This window comes from Mastigoproctus giganteus, chromosome 1 (genome assembly GCF_048544385.1).
Source record: "Mastigoproctus giganteus isolate SK-2022 chromosome 1, ASM4854438v1, whole genome shotgun sequence".
Lineage (NCBI taxonomy): Eukaryota > Metazoa > Arthropoda > Arachnida > Uropygi > Thelyphonidae > Mastigoproctus > Mastigoproctus giganteus.
The window spans coordinates 155,823,264-155,840,892 of record NC_143575.1 but is presented as its reverse complement, the minus strand read 5'-3'; the positions used below and the strand labels follow the sequence as shown (position 1 = coordinate 155,840,892).

Here is a 17,629-nt window from a genome sequence, read left to right as displayed (position 1 = left end):
AAACCGCTTCTACCTAAACTTGTTTTCCAATAAATCTGCTCGAGTTATCAAGATAAGAATGCTGTACATTGTAATTTACTTGCATTCAGATCTCCAGGTTCATTTTCTGCCTACACTAAAGCTTACAACAATTGTAAAGCAATTATTAATCAATCCAAACGTGATTTTGAACAGGCTAAGAGTAGAAAACTTGCTTCTTGTCCAAATGGTGGTCCAGCATTCTAGTCCCTTGCCACAGCTGTTGGCCACAACTTTTGTTTATCTATACTCCCACCTCTTTTAAAACCTGATGGGCCTATTGCTTCCTCAGCTAAAGATAAAGCTGAACACCCTTCTTTTCTTCAACTCTTATATTGAAGAGCTTGGTAAACCACCACCTTTCATTTCCCATACATTCCACTCAGTACTTCCGGTCCCGGGTGCCAAGCGTTATAGTGATCAAGCGAATTTCAGAGTGATTCCTAGAGCGTTTTCTCAGAGCCAAAGTTCTTATTTAGTTTAAAAAGTTTTTTGCATTGTCTTTAATTAATAACTTAGTCTTACAAATTGTAAGCAAGTTTTAAGAAAGGAAATCCACCTTTCTTTTTTCTTTTTAAACTAACGTATTAACCCTTATACCGCTTGGTCACTCTAGCGGCACTGCTCCTGCCTCCCTGTGGCGGGGCCGGTAACCTGGGAGAAGAAATCCACTCTCCCAGGGCTGAAAGGAACAAAGATGGAAAACAGTTCATTTCCACCTTTAGAGCCATCGAGCTCAAGACTAGCAAATAAAAGTGACAATGAAAATGACTATTCTCAACCAAAGAGGTTGAAAACAACACCTAAAGAGGAGATACCAGCCTTCCTCATCTTGCACTCTCTATCAGATCAGCCTCTGAGCAAATTATCACCTTTTCTAGTGCAGAAATGCATTGAGTCTGCTGCTGGTTCACCTAAATCAGTAAGGCGACTTCAATCAGGTGATCTTCTAATAGAAACAACTCAACCTCAACATTCTGTAAAGCTATTAAAGCTCACAACTTTTGGAGGACACCAAATAAAAGTTACTCCCCATGCCACCTTAAACTCCTCAAAGGGAGTAATAACAGAATGGGACTTATTACTTGTACCAGAGGAGGAAATTGTCCAAGAATTACACGATCAAAAAGTCATCCAAGCAAGGAGAATCATGACCCGAAAAGATGGTACACTCATTCCAACAAGAAGCATAATTCTTACCTTTAGCACTCCTAACTTACCAACATCTGTGAAAGCAGGCTACTTGCATTGCCGTGTCCGACCATACATTCCGAATCCCATCAGGTGCTACAAATGCCAGAAATATGGACACTCCCAGACTGCATGTCGAGGTGAGGCAGTATGTCCCAACTGCTGGTCAAAAGACCATAACCAATCTGATTGTGCCACTACCACTCCGCATTGCCCAAATTGTAAGGGTAACCACCCAGCTTTCTCAAAAACATGTGAATTATGGAAGCAAGGAAAAAAAATTCAAAAATATAAAGTAGAGAACAAAGTGACATACTCAGAGGCAAGAAGACAGATAATCAAAACAGAGACAAAGCAAACATATGCCACAGCAACTCAATCTTCACAGTCTGTAGGAATCCAAACTGAAGTATAGATTCCTCCAAATATATCAATTGTGAACTGGGCACGTTCGTTGCTTTCAATTTCAAAACAGTGTCCTACACAAAAAACAAGTGAACAGTCCAATAATACCCCAATCACCATACCAACGGAGGCCTCCTCATCAATAAAACCAAAAGTAATAGAAACCAAGAAACCGCAAACATCCACCACTGGAATGGACATTGACGAACATGAATCAGAAGATACAATTTTAGAACTACATGCAAGTGATGAGATGGATGTGACCCGACCCGTTTTTCCTAGGAAAGACAAAGCAAAAATTGATCGATACAAGCAAGCTGCAACTAAAAAACAGTCAGAGTCGAAAACAACACAAAAAACCACATAATGGAAAAAATCCTTCAGTGGAATTGCAGAGGATTTCGGAATTCAAAAGATGATTTGCAGGATCTAATTGATCGGTATGAACCAGCTGGCATATCCTTACAGGAAATGCTTCTAAATTCACCAGTGTGTCCTTCCGTCAAAAATTATACCATCTTTAGACGAGATAGGAGCATTGACACGCCAGCTCATGGAGGGGTGGCTATCATTGTCAGAAATAACATTCCATCCAAGCATGTTTCCCTTCAGACTCCTTTTGAAGTAGTGGCAATGTGCATTGAAATTGGTATCACCATTACAATAGCCTCTATATATCTCCCTCCTAATTTTGCTTTCTCCTCAGATGATTTAGAAAAGCTAGTAGATCAGCTGCCATCTCCTTTCTGCTTACTGGGTGACTTGAATGCTCATCATCCTCTATGGGGATCGCCAAAAATTGACAAAAGGGGTAAAATAATAGAATTGCTGCTTGATACTCATAACCTTACTCTGTTAAATACTGGTGAACCCACATATGTCCATTTTAATACAGGATCCATGACTGCAATAGACCTTTCAATCTGCTCTCCCTCCATTTATGCCAATATGGGGTGGTTAGTTCTCGATAACCCGCTAAACAGTGATCACTTACCGATTCTTTGCAATATTCAAACACAAGTAAACTTGTCTCCATTGCAGCGATCCACGTGGAAATTCTATAGGGCAAACTGGCATAATTTTCCCTCCCTAATCCAGTTTGATGATGAGTTAGTCCAGTCTCAGCCCATAGATAGTGTCAACGAACATATAACAAATCAAATATTACAAGCTGCAAATTCTGCAATACCAAAATCTTTACCTGGGAAATGCAGACAGAGTCATTACTGGTGGAATCAGGAATGCACACATGCTAAACAGACAAAAAATCGAGCTTGGAATCTGTTTAGAAAATTTCCTCCAACTGCTAATTTTATTAACTTTAAAAAACTCAAGGCCAATTTCCGCCAAAAAAGAAGAAAAGCAAAGAAAGATGCCTGGATAGGTTTTGCTTCCACCATAAACAAGGATACGAACAGCAGACTCATCTGGAAGAAAATTCAAGCACTTAACGGTAAATTTGTGCAGTCTCCAGCCTCAATCCTGAACTGGAAAGGGCAAGAATTGTCTGATCCAAAAGAAATAGCAAACGCATTAGCTGAGTCTTTCGCCAGTATATCAGCAGTGTCCACATACAGTCAAACCTTCCAAAAAATTAAGGCATCTGCAGAACAGTATAAAATAAATTTTTATACTAAGGCATCTCAACCGTACAATCAGCCATTCATGTTAAAGGAATTTTTTGAATCTCTAAACAAAACATCAAGTACTGCTGCCGGCCCAGAAGGAGTATGCTATATAATGTTAAAAAAGTTAAATAATAAAGCAATAAGTTCCCTATTGAGATTCTACAATCGAATTTATTTAGAAAATACTTATCCACACTCATGGCGTCACTCAATTGTACTGGCCTTTCCGAAGCCAGGTAAGGATCATACCATACCGAATAATTACAGGCCGATATTGCTGACTAGCTGTTTAGGCAAAGTCTTAGAAAAAATGGGGCACAGGCGGTTAACGTGGCTTCTGGAAACAAACAATCTGCTAAACCGAAATCAGTATGGTTTTCGGAAAAACCACTCAACCTTAGATGTGATGATTAAAGCAGAAACAAATATCCGCAATGCTTTCATCAAGAGACAACATCTGGTTATGGTCAATCTCGATATTGAGAAAGCGTTTGATACCACTTGGCGATATGGTATCCTTCAGGATCTTCGTTCATTCGATCTGAGGGGGCAGTTACCTCAATTTATACAAAATTTCCTACGCTACAGAACTTTTCAGGTCAGATATAGGAATGCTATATCCAAATCATTTGAACAAGAGGAGGGTGTACCGCAGGGTTCCATCCTGAGTGCAACACTATTCACAATAAGAATTACAAATATAACACAAGACATACCAAAAACAGTTGAATCATACATGTTTGCCGATGACCTGATTATCTCTTGCCAGTCACAAACCATAATTTCCAATGAAAGGCAACTTCAAATGTCCATAGCCAGAATAGAATTGTGGGCCCAACGGAATGGCTATTCATTAGCAGAAAATAAATCGACTGCAATTCATTTATGTAAAATACGAAAATTACATCCAGATCCTGAAATATATTTAAAGAACAATCGGATTCCTCTTACCAACAATTTTCGTTTATTGGGTTTATATCTAGACAGTAAACTTAATTTTTCCAATCACGTAGCCTATCTTAGAACGGCCTGTCAAAAGAAATTAAACATCTTAAGAGCTGTGCCATCTAACTCCTGGGGTGCTGATAGACACTCCCTCACACATCTTTATAAAAGCTTTATCCGGTCCCGCTTAGATTACGGGTCACCTGTCTATGACTCTGCAAGAAACAGTTCCTTGCTACATCTAAATACTGTTCAACATAGTGCCCTAAGGATAGCCACAGGTGCCTTTAGGACGTCTCCAGTCCATAGCCTGTATATTGACGCAAATGAACCGCCATTACACCTTAGACGAAAATCCTTACTATGTAGCTATGCTGCAAAAATAAAAAAGTATTCCATCTCATCCTTGCTGGGAATACCTGTTTAACCCTCAGTATGAAACGCTATATTGTAATAAACCTAATGAAAACCGCCCTGCGGGTATTAGATTGCAAGAACTGATGCTCAGTTGGAATATTAACTTCCAGCATATCCTTGAAGACGTAGCTCCTCCTGAACATCCCTGGTCTCATTACTCACATCTCTGTGATAATTTCTTTCTGAGATGGAGAAAAGGCTCCCTGCCAAACAACAACTTCCAGCAGCTGCATAAAGCCCACGCCTTAGAAAACGCAGAGAAATTTCACATATATACAGACGGTTCCGAAACAGATGAAGCTGTAGGTGCTGCAGCAATTTCTTCTGCTTTTTCAATAGCTGTGTCTCTTCCTATAGAATGCAGTATCTATATCGCAGAGCTGTATGCAATAAAACTAGCTCTAGATAATATAACCACACAGCAAATCAAAAACGCTCTTATATATACACCGACTCCTTAAGTGCCGTCACTGCCATTCAATCTACTACTTCTTCCCAACATCCCATTCTGAAACAGATACGGTCTCAATTATACCAATATCAAATATCCAAACAGTTGGTTACCTTCTGCTGGATCCCTGGGCATGTCAGCATCCCAGGTAATGAAAGTGCAGATCGTGCTGCTAAACATCCTACAAATAGATCACTCTGTCATCTGAAAGTCCCACACATTGATTATAAATCCACTATTAATTATTATAATACATTGATTATAAATCCACTATTAAAACAGCATCAATGGACTAATCTGTGACAAACACAAGTGAATAAAACTGTTTCAGATTAAAAAAGAACCTCAGTTGTGGACCTCTAGTTTCAGGAAAAGCAGACGTGAAGAAGTGATTTTGGCAAGACTCCGTATTGGACACACATATACAACTCATTTGTTCTTGCTTATGGGAAAAAACCCACCTCAATGTTCATTCTGTCAGACTCAGCTAACAATCAAACATATTCTAATAGAATGCCCTAATTATTCAAGTAACTGGAAATCCACTTTTTATTCTGCATCCAATCTGCTGGAACCTTTAAATTTACTACACATACTTGGAAATAATGCAAATTTTGAAGCACTGTTTAGATACTTGAAGAGCATAAATGTATATAATGGTCTCTGACAACAATTATATTAATAACTCAGTCATAAGTTAATAATGAAAAGGCACAATATGGCCCAGGAGGCCCTTGTGCCAAAAAACCCAAAACAACAACAACAACTCAGTACTTCCTGTGGGCTTCCATCAAAAGGAGATCAGAATTTTGAACAATCTTGATGCCAAGAAAGAAGCAGGCCCTGATAGTATTTCTCCATTTGTCTCAAAACCTGTGCTGCTGAACTTACTCCTGTTCTGTCTCCTTTTAACTATTTTCCTATTCCACTAGTGTTTTTCCTTCTGCTTGGAAATTTGCCCATATCCAGCCAGTTCCTAAAAAGGGTAATAAATCCCTCCCATCCCATTGCACTTAGCTATACTTTTTCCAAAGCAATGGAGAAATCCATTAACTGCCAACTCCTAAACTATCTCACATTCTTACATCTGATCAATGATTGCCATTATAGATTCCACTAGTGTCAGTTCACTATTGATATATTGGCTTATATTACTATGCATTGGGGGTGCCTCCGTAGCCAGGTGGGCTGTTATTTTGGTTTTTAGGAGCATTAGCAACTAAGGCCATATTGCTCCGGGATATGCGGTGGTCATTCTCTGACCTTTCCGCATCCTCCGTATTTGGTGGTGACGGGCTCAAACCCCGGTCTAATCAAGAAGTGTGTGCTACGCACTGCTGCTCCTTCCCACCTGGCTACGGAGGCGCCGCCAGGTGAGTAGGAGCAGCAGTGCGTAGCACATGCTTCTTGATTAGACCGGGGTTCGAGCCTGTGACCACCAAATATGTAGGATGCGGAAAGGGGTTAAGGAATGACCACCGCATATCCCCAGAGAATGACCACCGCAGTTGCTAATGCTCCTAAAAATCAAATAAACAACCATGCATTGAAAAATTCAATGGAAAAGTTTGGTGAAACTCAAGCAGCTGCTCTTGATATTTCTGAGGCTTTTGATTGTGTTTGGCAGAAAGGTATAGTCATCACTGGATTTTCCCCTCATTGCTTTTACAGAGGCTCACATTTTCTGATTTTCTCTCTCTCTCTCTCTAACTCGGAAATTTTTTTTGGTTGGTGCAGCTTAAGCCTTAGACTTCCTTTGCACCATATGGCTAATAATAGAATCACTAAGTTGGATTAGGGTCTAATATTAACTGAGTCAAATGCTCAATGTTTGTTGAATTATACCACAATGTCTGAATTGGCTTCAAATGTTTGGAGCATTTTAATGTATGCTAATTGGAAGTAGTGATTAGACCTGTGCTTGAAACCGTATTGGATTTGGGTAGACATTTCGGGGTTGGAATAAATTGGCTGTAGTATTTTCTAAGTAATATGTGCTATATTTTGCTGATTAGAAGTAATAAAATTTTAGATTTTATTGAGGCAAGAATTTTAATTACTTTCTCTCTGTTCTTTTTCAGAATTACTGTCTTGAGAGATAAAGAAACAAGACAAAGTAAAGGTGTGGCTTTTGTACTTTTTCTTGAAAGAGATTCTGCTCACCGATGTGTTCGAGCACTTGATAGGCAACAGCTTTTTGGGCGTACATTAAAATGCACACTAGCAAAAGATAATGGACGTGCTGTTGAATTTATTAGGCGCAAGATATACAAGGACAAGTCTCGATGTTATGAATGTGGGGTGGGTATGGCTACCATTTTATAATTATATTTATTAAAAAAGTTTTAAATATTATTGAAAATTTGAAAAAATATTTTAAATAAAATTTGTCATTTGTTTATTTTTTATGCAGAAGGTAATCTGAAACAGGAAAGGCTTACGAATCTGGTTTACTCTGGTACTATGTGGTGGCTTGGAAGTTAGGCAAGATAAATGCATTGATCTGTTTTTCTTAAATGGCCATCATATAGAGTTTTTATGACTGAGATTGAAAAGATGGAGTTTCATTTACATGTCAAATCCTACAGTGAAATTCATGAAAGAGTTGCAACAACGAAATGGGAAGCATCTTATTAATATTAGCATTAGTAGAGGCATAAGACGCAAGAAAGCAAGCTTATTATTATAAGCTATATGGTGCAAGGAAGCCTGAGGCTTATGCTGCACAGGCCATAAAAAAAAAAAAAAATCCCAAGTTACCCTGAGAGAGAGAGAGAGAGAGAGAGAGAGAGAGAGAGAGAGACAGAGAGAGAGAGAGAGAGAGAGAGAGAGAGAGAGAGAGAGAGAGAGATTGAGGACTCACCAAGAAAGAGAAGAATGATGATATCCAACGCAGGACCCTGGGTGTGCCAAGCCCATGCTCACCAGATGTGAGCCCCTGGCTACAGCATCAGCCAAAAAAAATCCCTTCCCATTTCACCTATGTATTTGCTTCAAAGGTTGGTCCAGTTCTTCCTTGAATTTATTTAAGCTATCAACTTCCACAATATCAGATGGAAGTTTTGTTCCAGCATTCAATCACCTGTTGGCTAAAGGCAAATTTCCACACACCTATTCTGCAACTCTTTCCTCAATTTGAGTTTATGACCCTTCAAGTGTGCAATCTTGTCAGATGAACTAATGAGACATGTGGAAGAGAAGAAAAATGCATGGGATACATATAAATTAATGGGTGACATGGAAGCATATGATAGATATAAGCTGGTCTGTAACCAAGTCACAAAGGAGATTAGGCAGCCAAAGGCAGTTTATGAGAAATCTTTGGCAAAGGATGCAAAGAAAAACAGCAAAGAGTTCTTTATCTATGTAAACTCTAGAAGGAAAGGGATGAATCAGATTGGTCCACTGGATATTGATGGTTCAACTGTTGATGATCCTGCTCAGGTGGCTAACAAACTAAATGAGTATTTTGTATCTACATTCACACATGAGTTATTCAGGGAAGGGAATGCCAGAGGTGAATTAAACTCTGGTAGTGAGCTAGATGATTTTGTAATAACTGAGAGGAAAGTGGAGGAGAAATTTTTGAAGATAAACATAAAAAAAGGCACCTGGGGTGGATGGGATGTATCCAGTTATATTAAAGGAGGCAGCAAAGGAAGTAAGCAAACCCTTAGCCATAATTATATGAGCTTCCTTGGACTTAGGGGAGGTACCCATGCACTGGAGATGTGCAAATGTGACCCTAGTTCACAAAGGGTGACAAAAGTAATAATAGACCTGTGAGTTTAACTTTTGTTCCAGGGAAATTAATGGAAGCACTGGTTAAAGAAGCACTGCAGGATCATCTAGACAAGACTTCAGTTATAGCTCAGATACAGCATGGTTTTGTTAAGGGGAAGTCTTGTCTGACTAATTTGAAGGGCAACAAGATTAGTGAATGGAACGAAGGGTTGCTCTTACGAAGAAAGGCTTAGGTTTTGCAGATTACAATGTCTGGAGACTAGGCACCCGAGGTGATCTGATGAGGTGCATAAAGCATTGAATGGTTTGAGCATGCTCAGTACTGATGGAATTTTTCCTCTTGCTCAGAATCATCATCTGAGAGGGTATAAATTCAAATTGAGGAAAGACAGATGTAGGATAGATGTGCAGAAGTTTGCCTTTAGCCAGTGGGTAGTTGATCGGTGGAACCGACTTCCATCTTTTGTTGTGGAAGTTGATAGCCTAAATAAATTCAAGGCTGAGCTGGACAGGTATTTGGAACGAACGGAGGGGTGAAATGGGGAGTGGTTTTTTTTTTATCTTGGCTGATGCTGCATAAGCTTGCTTTCTTGCATCATATACCTTTACTAATGCTAGTCTTTACTAACACTTGAAGGAGCACACATTAGGCAGCAAATGCAAATAAAGGACATTCTTATCAAAACCAAAGAACTGAAATGGTCTTGGGCGGGACACATAGCTCAAAGACATGATGACAGACTGACTACAAAAATAACAGAATGGTATCCAAGAGGAGCTAAGAGAAAACCTGTAGGACAACGGAGATGGACAGATGAAATTGACGTGTTCACGGGTAGTAAATGGGATGGCTATTGCACAAAGCAGAAGGAACTGGAAAGTTGCTGGAGAGGCCTTCATCCTGCAGTGGATTGAAAATGGCTGATGATGATGCTTGGGAAGTTGTAGATAATAAAATAAATGTGGAGATAGATGAAAATTTTTGTTAGTGTTGTTTTGCTGAGAAAAAGCTAACTGTTACAGCAGTAAATTTGATTTTTATTAGCATTAGCATTAATAGAGGCATTTGATGCAAGAAAGCAAGCTTATGCGGCATCAACCAAAAAAAAAATAAATAAAATAAATAAATAAAAAATAACCACTTCCACTTCACCCCTCTGTTCGTTCGAAATACCTGTCCAGCCGAGCCTTAAACTTATTTAGGCTATCAACTTCCAAGACAAGGGGATGGAAGTCTATTCCACCAACCAACCAACCACCCGCTGGCTAAAGGCAAATTTCCTCACGTCTATCCTACATCTGTCTTTTCTCAATTGGGATTTATGCCCTCTCAGGTGATTATTCTGAGCAAGAGGAAGAATCCCATCAGCATTGAGCATGCTCAAACCATTCAAGGCTTTATATACCTCTATCAGATCACCTCGCTGGTGTATAGTCCCCAAACAGTGTAATTTGCAAAACTTAAGCCTTTCTTCGTAAGAGCACCCCTTTGTTCCATTCACTAATCTTGTTGCCCTTCTCTGTACTCGTTCCAGCATCTCTACATCCTTCTTGAAATGAGGCCTCCAGACCTGTATACAGTACTCCAGGTGTGGCCTGACCATTGCCTTATACAAGGGAATAATCACCTCCTTATCCTTGCTAGAAAAATTCCTATATATCATCGACAATACACCATGAGCTACTCTTGCAGCTCGTCTGCACTGCTCAGAAAACTTCATACCTGGGGGGTAGTTGTGTAGGCAGCTACACAACTACCCCCAGGTCCTTTTCATTCCCTACCACTGTCACTGTAGTACCACAGAGTTGATACGTTACTCTGGGGTTACTGTTTCCCATATGTAGTACTTTACATTTGTCAATGTTAAACTTCATTTGCCACCCTCTCAGCCCATCTGTTCAACCTTTCCAGATCCTGTTGCAGTAGCATAGTGTCAGTAGTGTCCTTGACAACCCTGCCAACCTTCGTATTGTCTGCAAACTTGGACATTAAGCTTGATATACCATCATCAATATCATTTATAAATACAAAAAAACAATAATGGACCCCAATACTGAACCCTGAGGGACTCCACTAATAACATTAGTCCACGATGAGCAGTGTCCATTGATTACCACTCTCTGTCTTCTCCCTCTCAACCACCCCTTTATCCATAGCAGCAGTTTGCGTCCAATGCCACACTGCTCCAATTTGTGCAGCAGTCTTCCATGTGCAACAGTATCAAAAGCCTTTCTAAGATCGAAGTATATAATATCAAAGTTATTCCCTGCATCCAGTTCTTTTGTGACTGCATCATAGTATCCAATTTAATTGGTCAGGCAAGACTTTCCCTTAACAAAACCATGCTGTGTCTGAGCTATAACTGAAGTCTTGTCTAGATGATCCTGCAGTGCTTCTTTAACCAGTGCCTCCATTAATTTTCCAGGAACAGAAGTTAAACTAACAGGTCTATAATTACTTGTGTCGCCCTTTGATCCTCCTTTGTGAATTGGGGTCACATTTGCACATCTCCAGTCCATGGGTACTTCCCCTGAGTCCAAGGAAGCTCTCATAATTATGGCTAAGGGTTTGCTTACTTCCTTTGCTGCCTCCTTTAATATAACTGGATAGATCCCATCCACCCCAGGTGCCTTTCTTGTATTTATCTTCAACAATTTCTCCTCCACTTTACTCTCAGTTATTACAAGATTCTCTAGCTTACTGCCAGAGTTGATTCCCCTCGCTGAATAACTCCTGATGTGTGAATGTCGATGCAAAATATTCATTCAGTTTGTTAGCTACCTGAGCAGGATCATCAACGGTTGACCCATCGATATCAAGTGGACCAATCTGATTCATCCCCTTCCTTCTAGAGTTTACATAAGTAAAGAACTCTTTGCTGTTTTTCTTTGCATCCCTTGCCAAAGATTTTTCTCGTAATCTGCCTTCGCCTGCCTAACCTCCCTTGTAACTTTTTTACAGATCAACTTGTATCTATCATAGGCTTCTGTGTTATGTGTTAATTTGTATGTATCCCATGCATTTTTCTTCTCTGCCATATGTCTCATTAGTTCATCTGACATCCACTTAGGCCTAAACCTTGAACAATATTTTCTTAGTTGGTATGTAAAGCCTAGTAGCTTCCAAGATAAGTTCTTTGAATGCTTCCCATCTTGAATTAGCTGTTGGTAACATCATCAGTTGGTCCCACTGTATAGAATTTAAATACTCTCTCAGTCCATCGTAGTCGCCTTTACGAATGCAATAACCCTTCCCTTTATCCCTAATGGTAGTTACCTCTTTGAGTAAATCCCACTTCAGCACACTGATCACTGCCACCTAGTGGTTCATTTACCTGCAGATTCTTAGTGCACGAAGAATCACTACTGATAATCAAATCAAGAGTATTATTCCCTCTAATTGGCTCCTGAACATGCTGATGTAGAAAACAATCATCCAATAAATCCACAAAAGCCTTGCTTAGTGACCAGCCCCCAAATTCCAGTCAATATCTGGGAAATTAAAATCCCCCATTATAAGACTCTCTGATTTACTGGCCCACTCTATTTTCCTGTTTCCTTATTATACTCATTCAGAGTCATTAGGCCTATAGCACACTCCTAGTCTCAATTTGATCGCCCAATGCTTATGTCACACCAAACTGACAACACTGCACTGTCCAGCAATGTCGACTGGCTTCACTTCCTTGGATTTTATGTATTTCTTAACTAATAGCATAACCCCTCCTCCCTTCCTATCCTGTCTATCCTTTCTTTAGACATTGTACTCCCCAAATTCCAGTTCTGCATTCCTTATATTTGTGTGACACCACGTCTCTGAAATCCCCACAATATCTGCCTTTGATGTTTTGAGCAATACCTCAAATTCATCAATTTATTTACTAAACTCCTAGCATTGGTGTACACGCAAGTATACATGCACCTGTTCTTTTTCTTAGCTATCCTAACACAACCTATGTGTTTATTTGTACCCCAATGATTCCCAGCAGTCTCTGAAATAACCTGCATCTTATTTTCCAGGCTGCGGCTCATATCAATAGAAGCAGTGCAAGAATCACTTTCACCTCTGCCAGTGGCTACTGTTAATCTATTAGTCCTTGTATCCCCCCCCCAATCTAGCAGTTTTCCGACCCACCTAACACTGCCTCGATAGCATCAGCAAACATTCTTGCACCCTTTCTATTTAAGTGTATCCCATCCCTGTAGAAGCAGTCTCTCCTGTTAACAAGTACAGACCAGGCTGAAAAAAATTCTACCCCTTGAGCCTTGCACAATCTTTCCAGGGCCGAATTGATTGACAGGGCTCTCATCATATACTCCCTCCTATCCTGTCTGGGCAGAATTGCAGACACTTTCAAATTCAACCCTAATTCTTGGCTTTTTTTCAACAGTGACCTGTACTTGTTAAGTAATTCTGCCGGTCTCCTACTCTTAATATCATTAGTGCCAACGTATACAACTATATCACCTTTTGTACCCTTTAAAGATGATATCCGCCTCTACAATGTTATCAACCCTGGCAGACATACCCTGGTCCTGTTCCACCTATCCTTTTTACAAAGCATGTTTCCCGTTTCCCTGACAATAGAGTCACCAACAACTACTAGTTCCTTTGGGACCAGCGTATTCTGCCTTGGGGGCTGCCGCTGTGTTGCGCAGTTTATGTTGATGTATTCTCAAATTTTGGAAGAATTAACAAATGCAATACAAATCTGTAGATAAGGTATAAGGTATGTTTGTGTCAAACGGCACCTCGGATTTCTCCCAACTCTGCATGTGTTTTGCTGTATCGAGGACAGTACACTGTCAAGCCAATGACTTGAAAGTTTCTGGGCCGTGTCTGTGCAGTGTGATATGTTGTGCCCATTGTTTGACCGGCTTATGGCCCGCCAGACCCCTAGTGGGGCCCTGACGTTGCCCATACGCTGCCACATGGAGGCTAGCCAGGTGTATCCAGTATCACAACAAATTGCTGTGGCAGGTCCTGCCACCTAGTTTCCTGGGATTTCAGTGGCTAGGATCTAAAAAAAAAATTATGCATTTGACATTAGTGCTTAATGGAATTGCTGTTAGGAATTCGCTGGTTGGGGTTGAACACTAAAGAGATGTGTTAAAGGCCTAATAGGTCGGGCTAATCTGTAGAGTAATACACTTATAGAAAAGCACAAAAATGATTTTATTTATGAAACTCATTCAGTAGTATTAGTAGTGGCAGATGTTGCAAGAAAGCAAGCTTATACAGCATCAACAAAGAAAAAAAAAATCCCATATCACCTGTCTGTCCCCTCCACTAGTTTGTTTAGTTATTCCTTGAATTTAAACTACTCACTTTCATCAGCAACAGATGGAAGTTTGTTCCAACAATCAACTAACCACTTGCTAAAGGCAAATTACCACACATCTGTCCTGCAACTATTCTTCCTCAATTTGTATTTATTGGATATTAAAAGTTGAATTTATTGGATATTATATGGGATATTAAAAGTTAAATATTTATTAAAAAATCACATATTTGAACATATCTGTCGACTTATGATTAGGGATAGGTATTTGTTTTAAAAAAAATGGCAAACAAAAAAAAAAGGGAGGAGTCATGAAAAATCTAAGTAAAAAATAAACATACTTTTTAATTTAATTATCTGAATTACAGCATTATATAAATTTAATATCTATGCAAATTATTGCATGTTATATTATTAAATTCTCATCCATAATATTTATTTGCTACTCTTTATTTATTTTTTTTTTCATGTGCTGTTAGTGCTGTAGTAGATAACAGTAGTGTTAAAGTGTAAATTAAAAGTTGGAGTGAAAAATTAAAGTCTAGAAAATTGTAGAACATTAACATTATTATATTTAAGTGGCAGAACATCTCAGTCCAGCTTGCAGAAACTAATGTTCTGTAGGAATATAATTTGAGAACAACTGGACCAAAATATTAAGTAAACGGGGAAATCAAAACCAACTGTTCTTGTGCTCTACATTAGAAAATTGCCCATACTGTTATTTGCTGTGAAAGGTTTATTTAAGATATTCCTTGGTCTGTTGGTCAAAATTTGGAATTTCTGATAATTAATACAATTAGTGCCTCCCTTTCTTGAATTTAAATGTATCATAAATTTAACAGAAGCAGTAATTTTATCTTAATAAAAAAATAAATGAAAGCCCACATCTACAAATGTTATGTGCTTCTGCTTGTTTGCTTGCAATTTCTGAGCATTGTGTATAAGTAAAATAATTTTACTTATACACAATCTGCAAAATAGTTGGATTGACAGGCAATTTCATTCAGTGTGGTCACCTAACTGACTACTGCAGGAACTGGCTCAACATGTTCAGCCTACTGTCACTAGAGTGTACTGCTGTTGTTGTCAATGAATTTTTGTTGTTTGTGGCAACAAAAGTCAATTTCTGTAATAATTCTTTAGAAATTTGATTAAATTCAAAATTTTTTAAGCTAATTTATTCAAAATAATAAACTTACTTAGTCAACTGGTGTAGAGGTTTCACAAGGAGAATACAATCTTTTCCTGTCATGAGCAATGGTTGTGATCTTTCTCCAGACCATTCCTCTCTTGGTCAGGCTATTCTGACTTACAAGTCAGAATATAGATTGTAATCACAGCAGACATATGCACAAATACCACCTTTAAAGTGAAAGGAATCATATAATGATAATGGATGTTATCTTCCCATTTCACATTTGACCTCTCCCTCTGGTTGCACTCCTGAGTTTGGCTTCCCAGGCTAAACAGGAAACCAGTTCTTATCCATTCTGATGCCATGGCCACACCATTGCTGTTGGATTTCTTGGATCTGCATTTGAAGTGGATTTACGTTTAATGCTGTTTTATTGCCGATTCTGTCTCATCTTGTTTTCTGTTCCACCCTACCTTTGTAGGGTGGAACAGAAAACAAGCCATCTCGGCGATCTGCTCCAATGCTGAGAGTAAAGGGTCCATGACTCACAGCTTAAGTCAAGGCTGTACTTAGGTGGATCTGTACATAGCTAACTCAGTCTTCCTCACCTCCTTCTTGCTGATAAGCCCTTGGCTTATAGCATGGAACAGGCATCCTTAGATTGCAATCTTTGCATTTAATTCTTCATCTGTTTTATTCTTATGAAACCCCAAGCACGAGAGGTATTAGAACCTATAGTACTTAGTACCATGCATGTGTTGAAGGTTGAGAAGATGAAAGAAGATACTTATTGACATTTGACTTGAATTCTGTATATTGTAATTTTCAGGAAATATGTACGAAGGGAGAGAGGTTGTTCCAGAAAACTGAAGTTGAAGGAATAAATGAGGAAGAAGAAAAGTTGGTTCTCTGATTTTAAAGTTGGACAGTAAAAAGGATGCTGACTGGTTGTGGCATGCATTCAGACTGATTTGGAAGAGAGAGCAGGAATTATAGAAGCAAATTCAGAATAGTGCCCATGGAAGTATCTATAGAAAAGGCAGGTAGCAGAAACAGAACAGCTATGAGACAGATAGTGGAGAGACTTTGTTAGAGATGAGTCATTAATTTATCTAACTGACCTGTTTTGAATGGAATCTAGAAGCCTGAGAGAGGGTTTGGAGACACCACTCGGATGTAGCTCAATATTCCATAGTAGAGCAGATTTTCAATTTGTACAGAGTGAGTAGCTGTTTGGAAGAAAAGTAATGCTGAGAGCAAAAGAGAAAACCCAGTTTTTTAGATGCAGAGGAAGCAATATTTGTGACGTGCTTATGCCAATAGAGATTACAAGTTAGGGTAATCCCCAATAGAGATGTGATCTTGTCTAGAAATCAGATTGTCATCAAAGATAAGCATAGGAGCAGAAGAATCCTTTTTGTGAGATATACGACAGGACTGAATTTTAGAAGGTTTGAAATCAACTAAGTTATCTTTGCTCTACTGGAGAATTACCTCGAGATCAGCATGTAAGGAATTGGTAGTGGATATTCAAGAAGTTGGAACTGTTTGTGCAGAGCAAGGTTTCTCAAAGTGGAAGGTGGAATGCATGTTGCTATCATCATCAAAACTATGGATAGGATTTCTGGTTAATTGAAGAAGGTCATAAATATACAAGAGGAAAAGAGTGGGAGAATGAACTGAACATTGGGGAATATTTGCATTACTGGAGACCCTAGAAGACAGAGAGCCATCTCCCACAGTCAGCAGTCAGAGGGGAAACTTAAAACCCAATTGCAAAAAATAGTGACAAACCATAAGATGGAAGCTTATTTAGAAGACCTTTATGCCAAGCATGACCAAAAGCCTTGAAAAACGTTTGGTGAAATTCAAGAGCAACTGCTTGAATTTCACCAAACTTTTCCATTAAATTTGTCCATAATTGGGTAATATAAGTCTATCGCCGGTGAATCAACACTAGTGGAATCTGTACTGATAATCGTTGATCAGATGGAAGATTTTGAGATAGTTTAGGATTTAGTGGTTAATGGGTTTCTTCATTACTTTGGAAAGAGTAGAGCTAATTGTAATGGGATGATAATAGCATGGGATGTATTTGTCTGGATATGAGCAGAAGGGAAAACAGAAGTGGAATAAGAAAGTGAAAAAAGGTGACGCAGAACAAGAATAAGTTCAGGAGCACAGGTTTTGAGAACAGGTGGAGAGAAATACCACCAGGACCTGGCACTTTCTTGGCATTAAGACTATTTAAAATTCTTCTGACATTCTTTTGATGGTAGACTACAGGATGGATTAAATGGAGTGTACTGGAAATGGTAGGAGTTGGTTTACCAAGATAATCAATATATGAGTTAAAAGAAAAGTAGGATGCTAGTAGGTCAGCTTTATCTTTAGCTGAAGTGGCAGTAGA

General features: G+C 39.0%; 1 protein-coding gene across 1 annotated transcript in view; it reads left to right on the top strand.

Annotated features, from left to right (window-relative positions):
- LOC150091206 (zinc finger CCHC-type and RNA-binding motif-containing protein 1-like) overlaps positions 1 to 17,629 on the top strand; it is a 121,511-nt gene that overhangs the window by 22,090 nt on the left and 81,792 nt on the right. Inside the window, exon 2 of the mRNA XM_090382779.1 lies at positions 7,137 to 7,356. Coding sequence (XP_090238905.1) covers positions 7,137 to 7,356 — 220 coding nt within the window. The remainder of the gene's footprint in view (positions 1 to 7,136; positions 7,357 to 17,629) is intronic.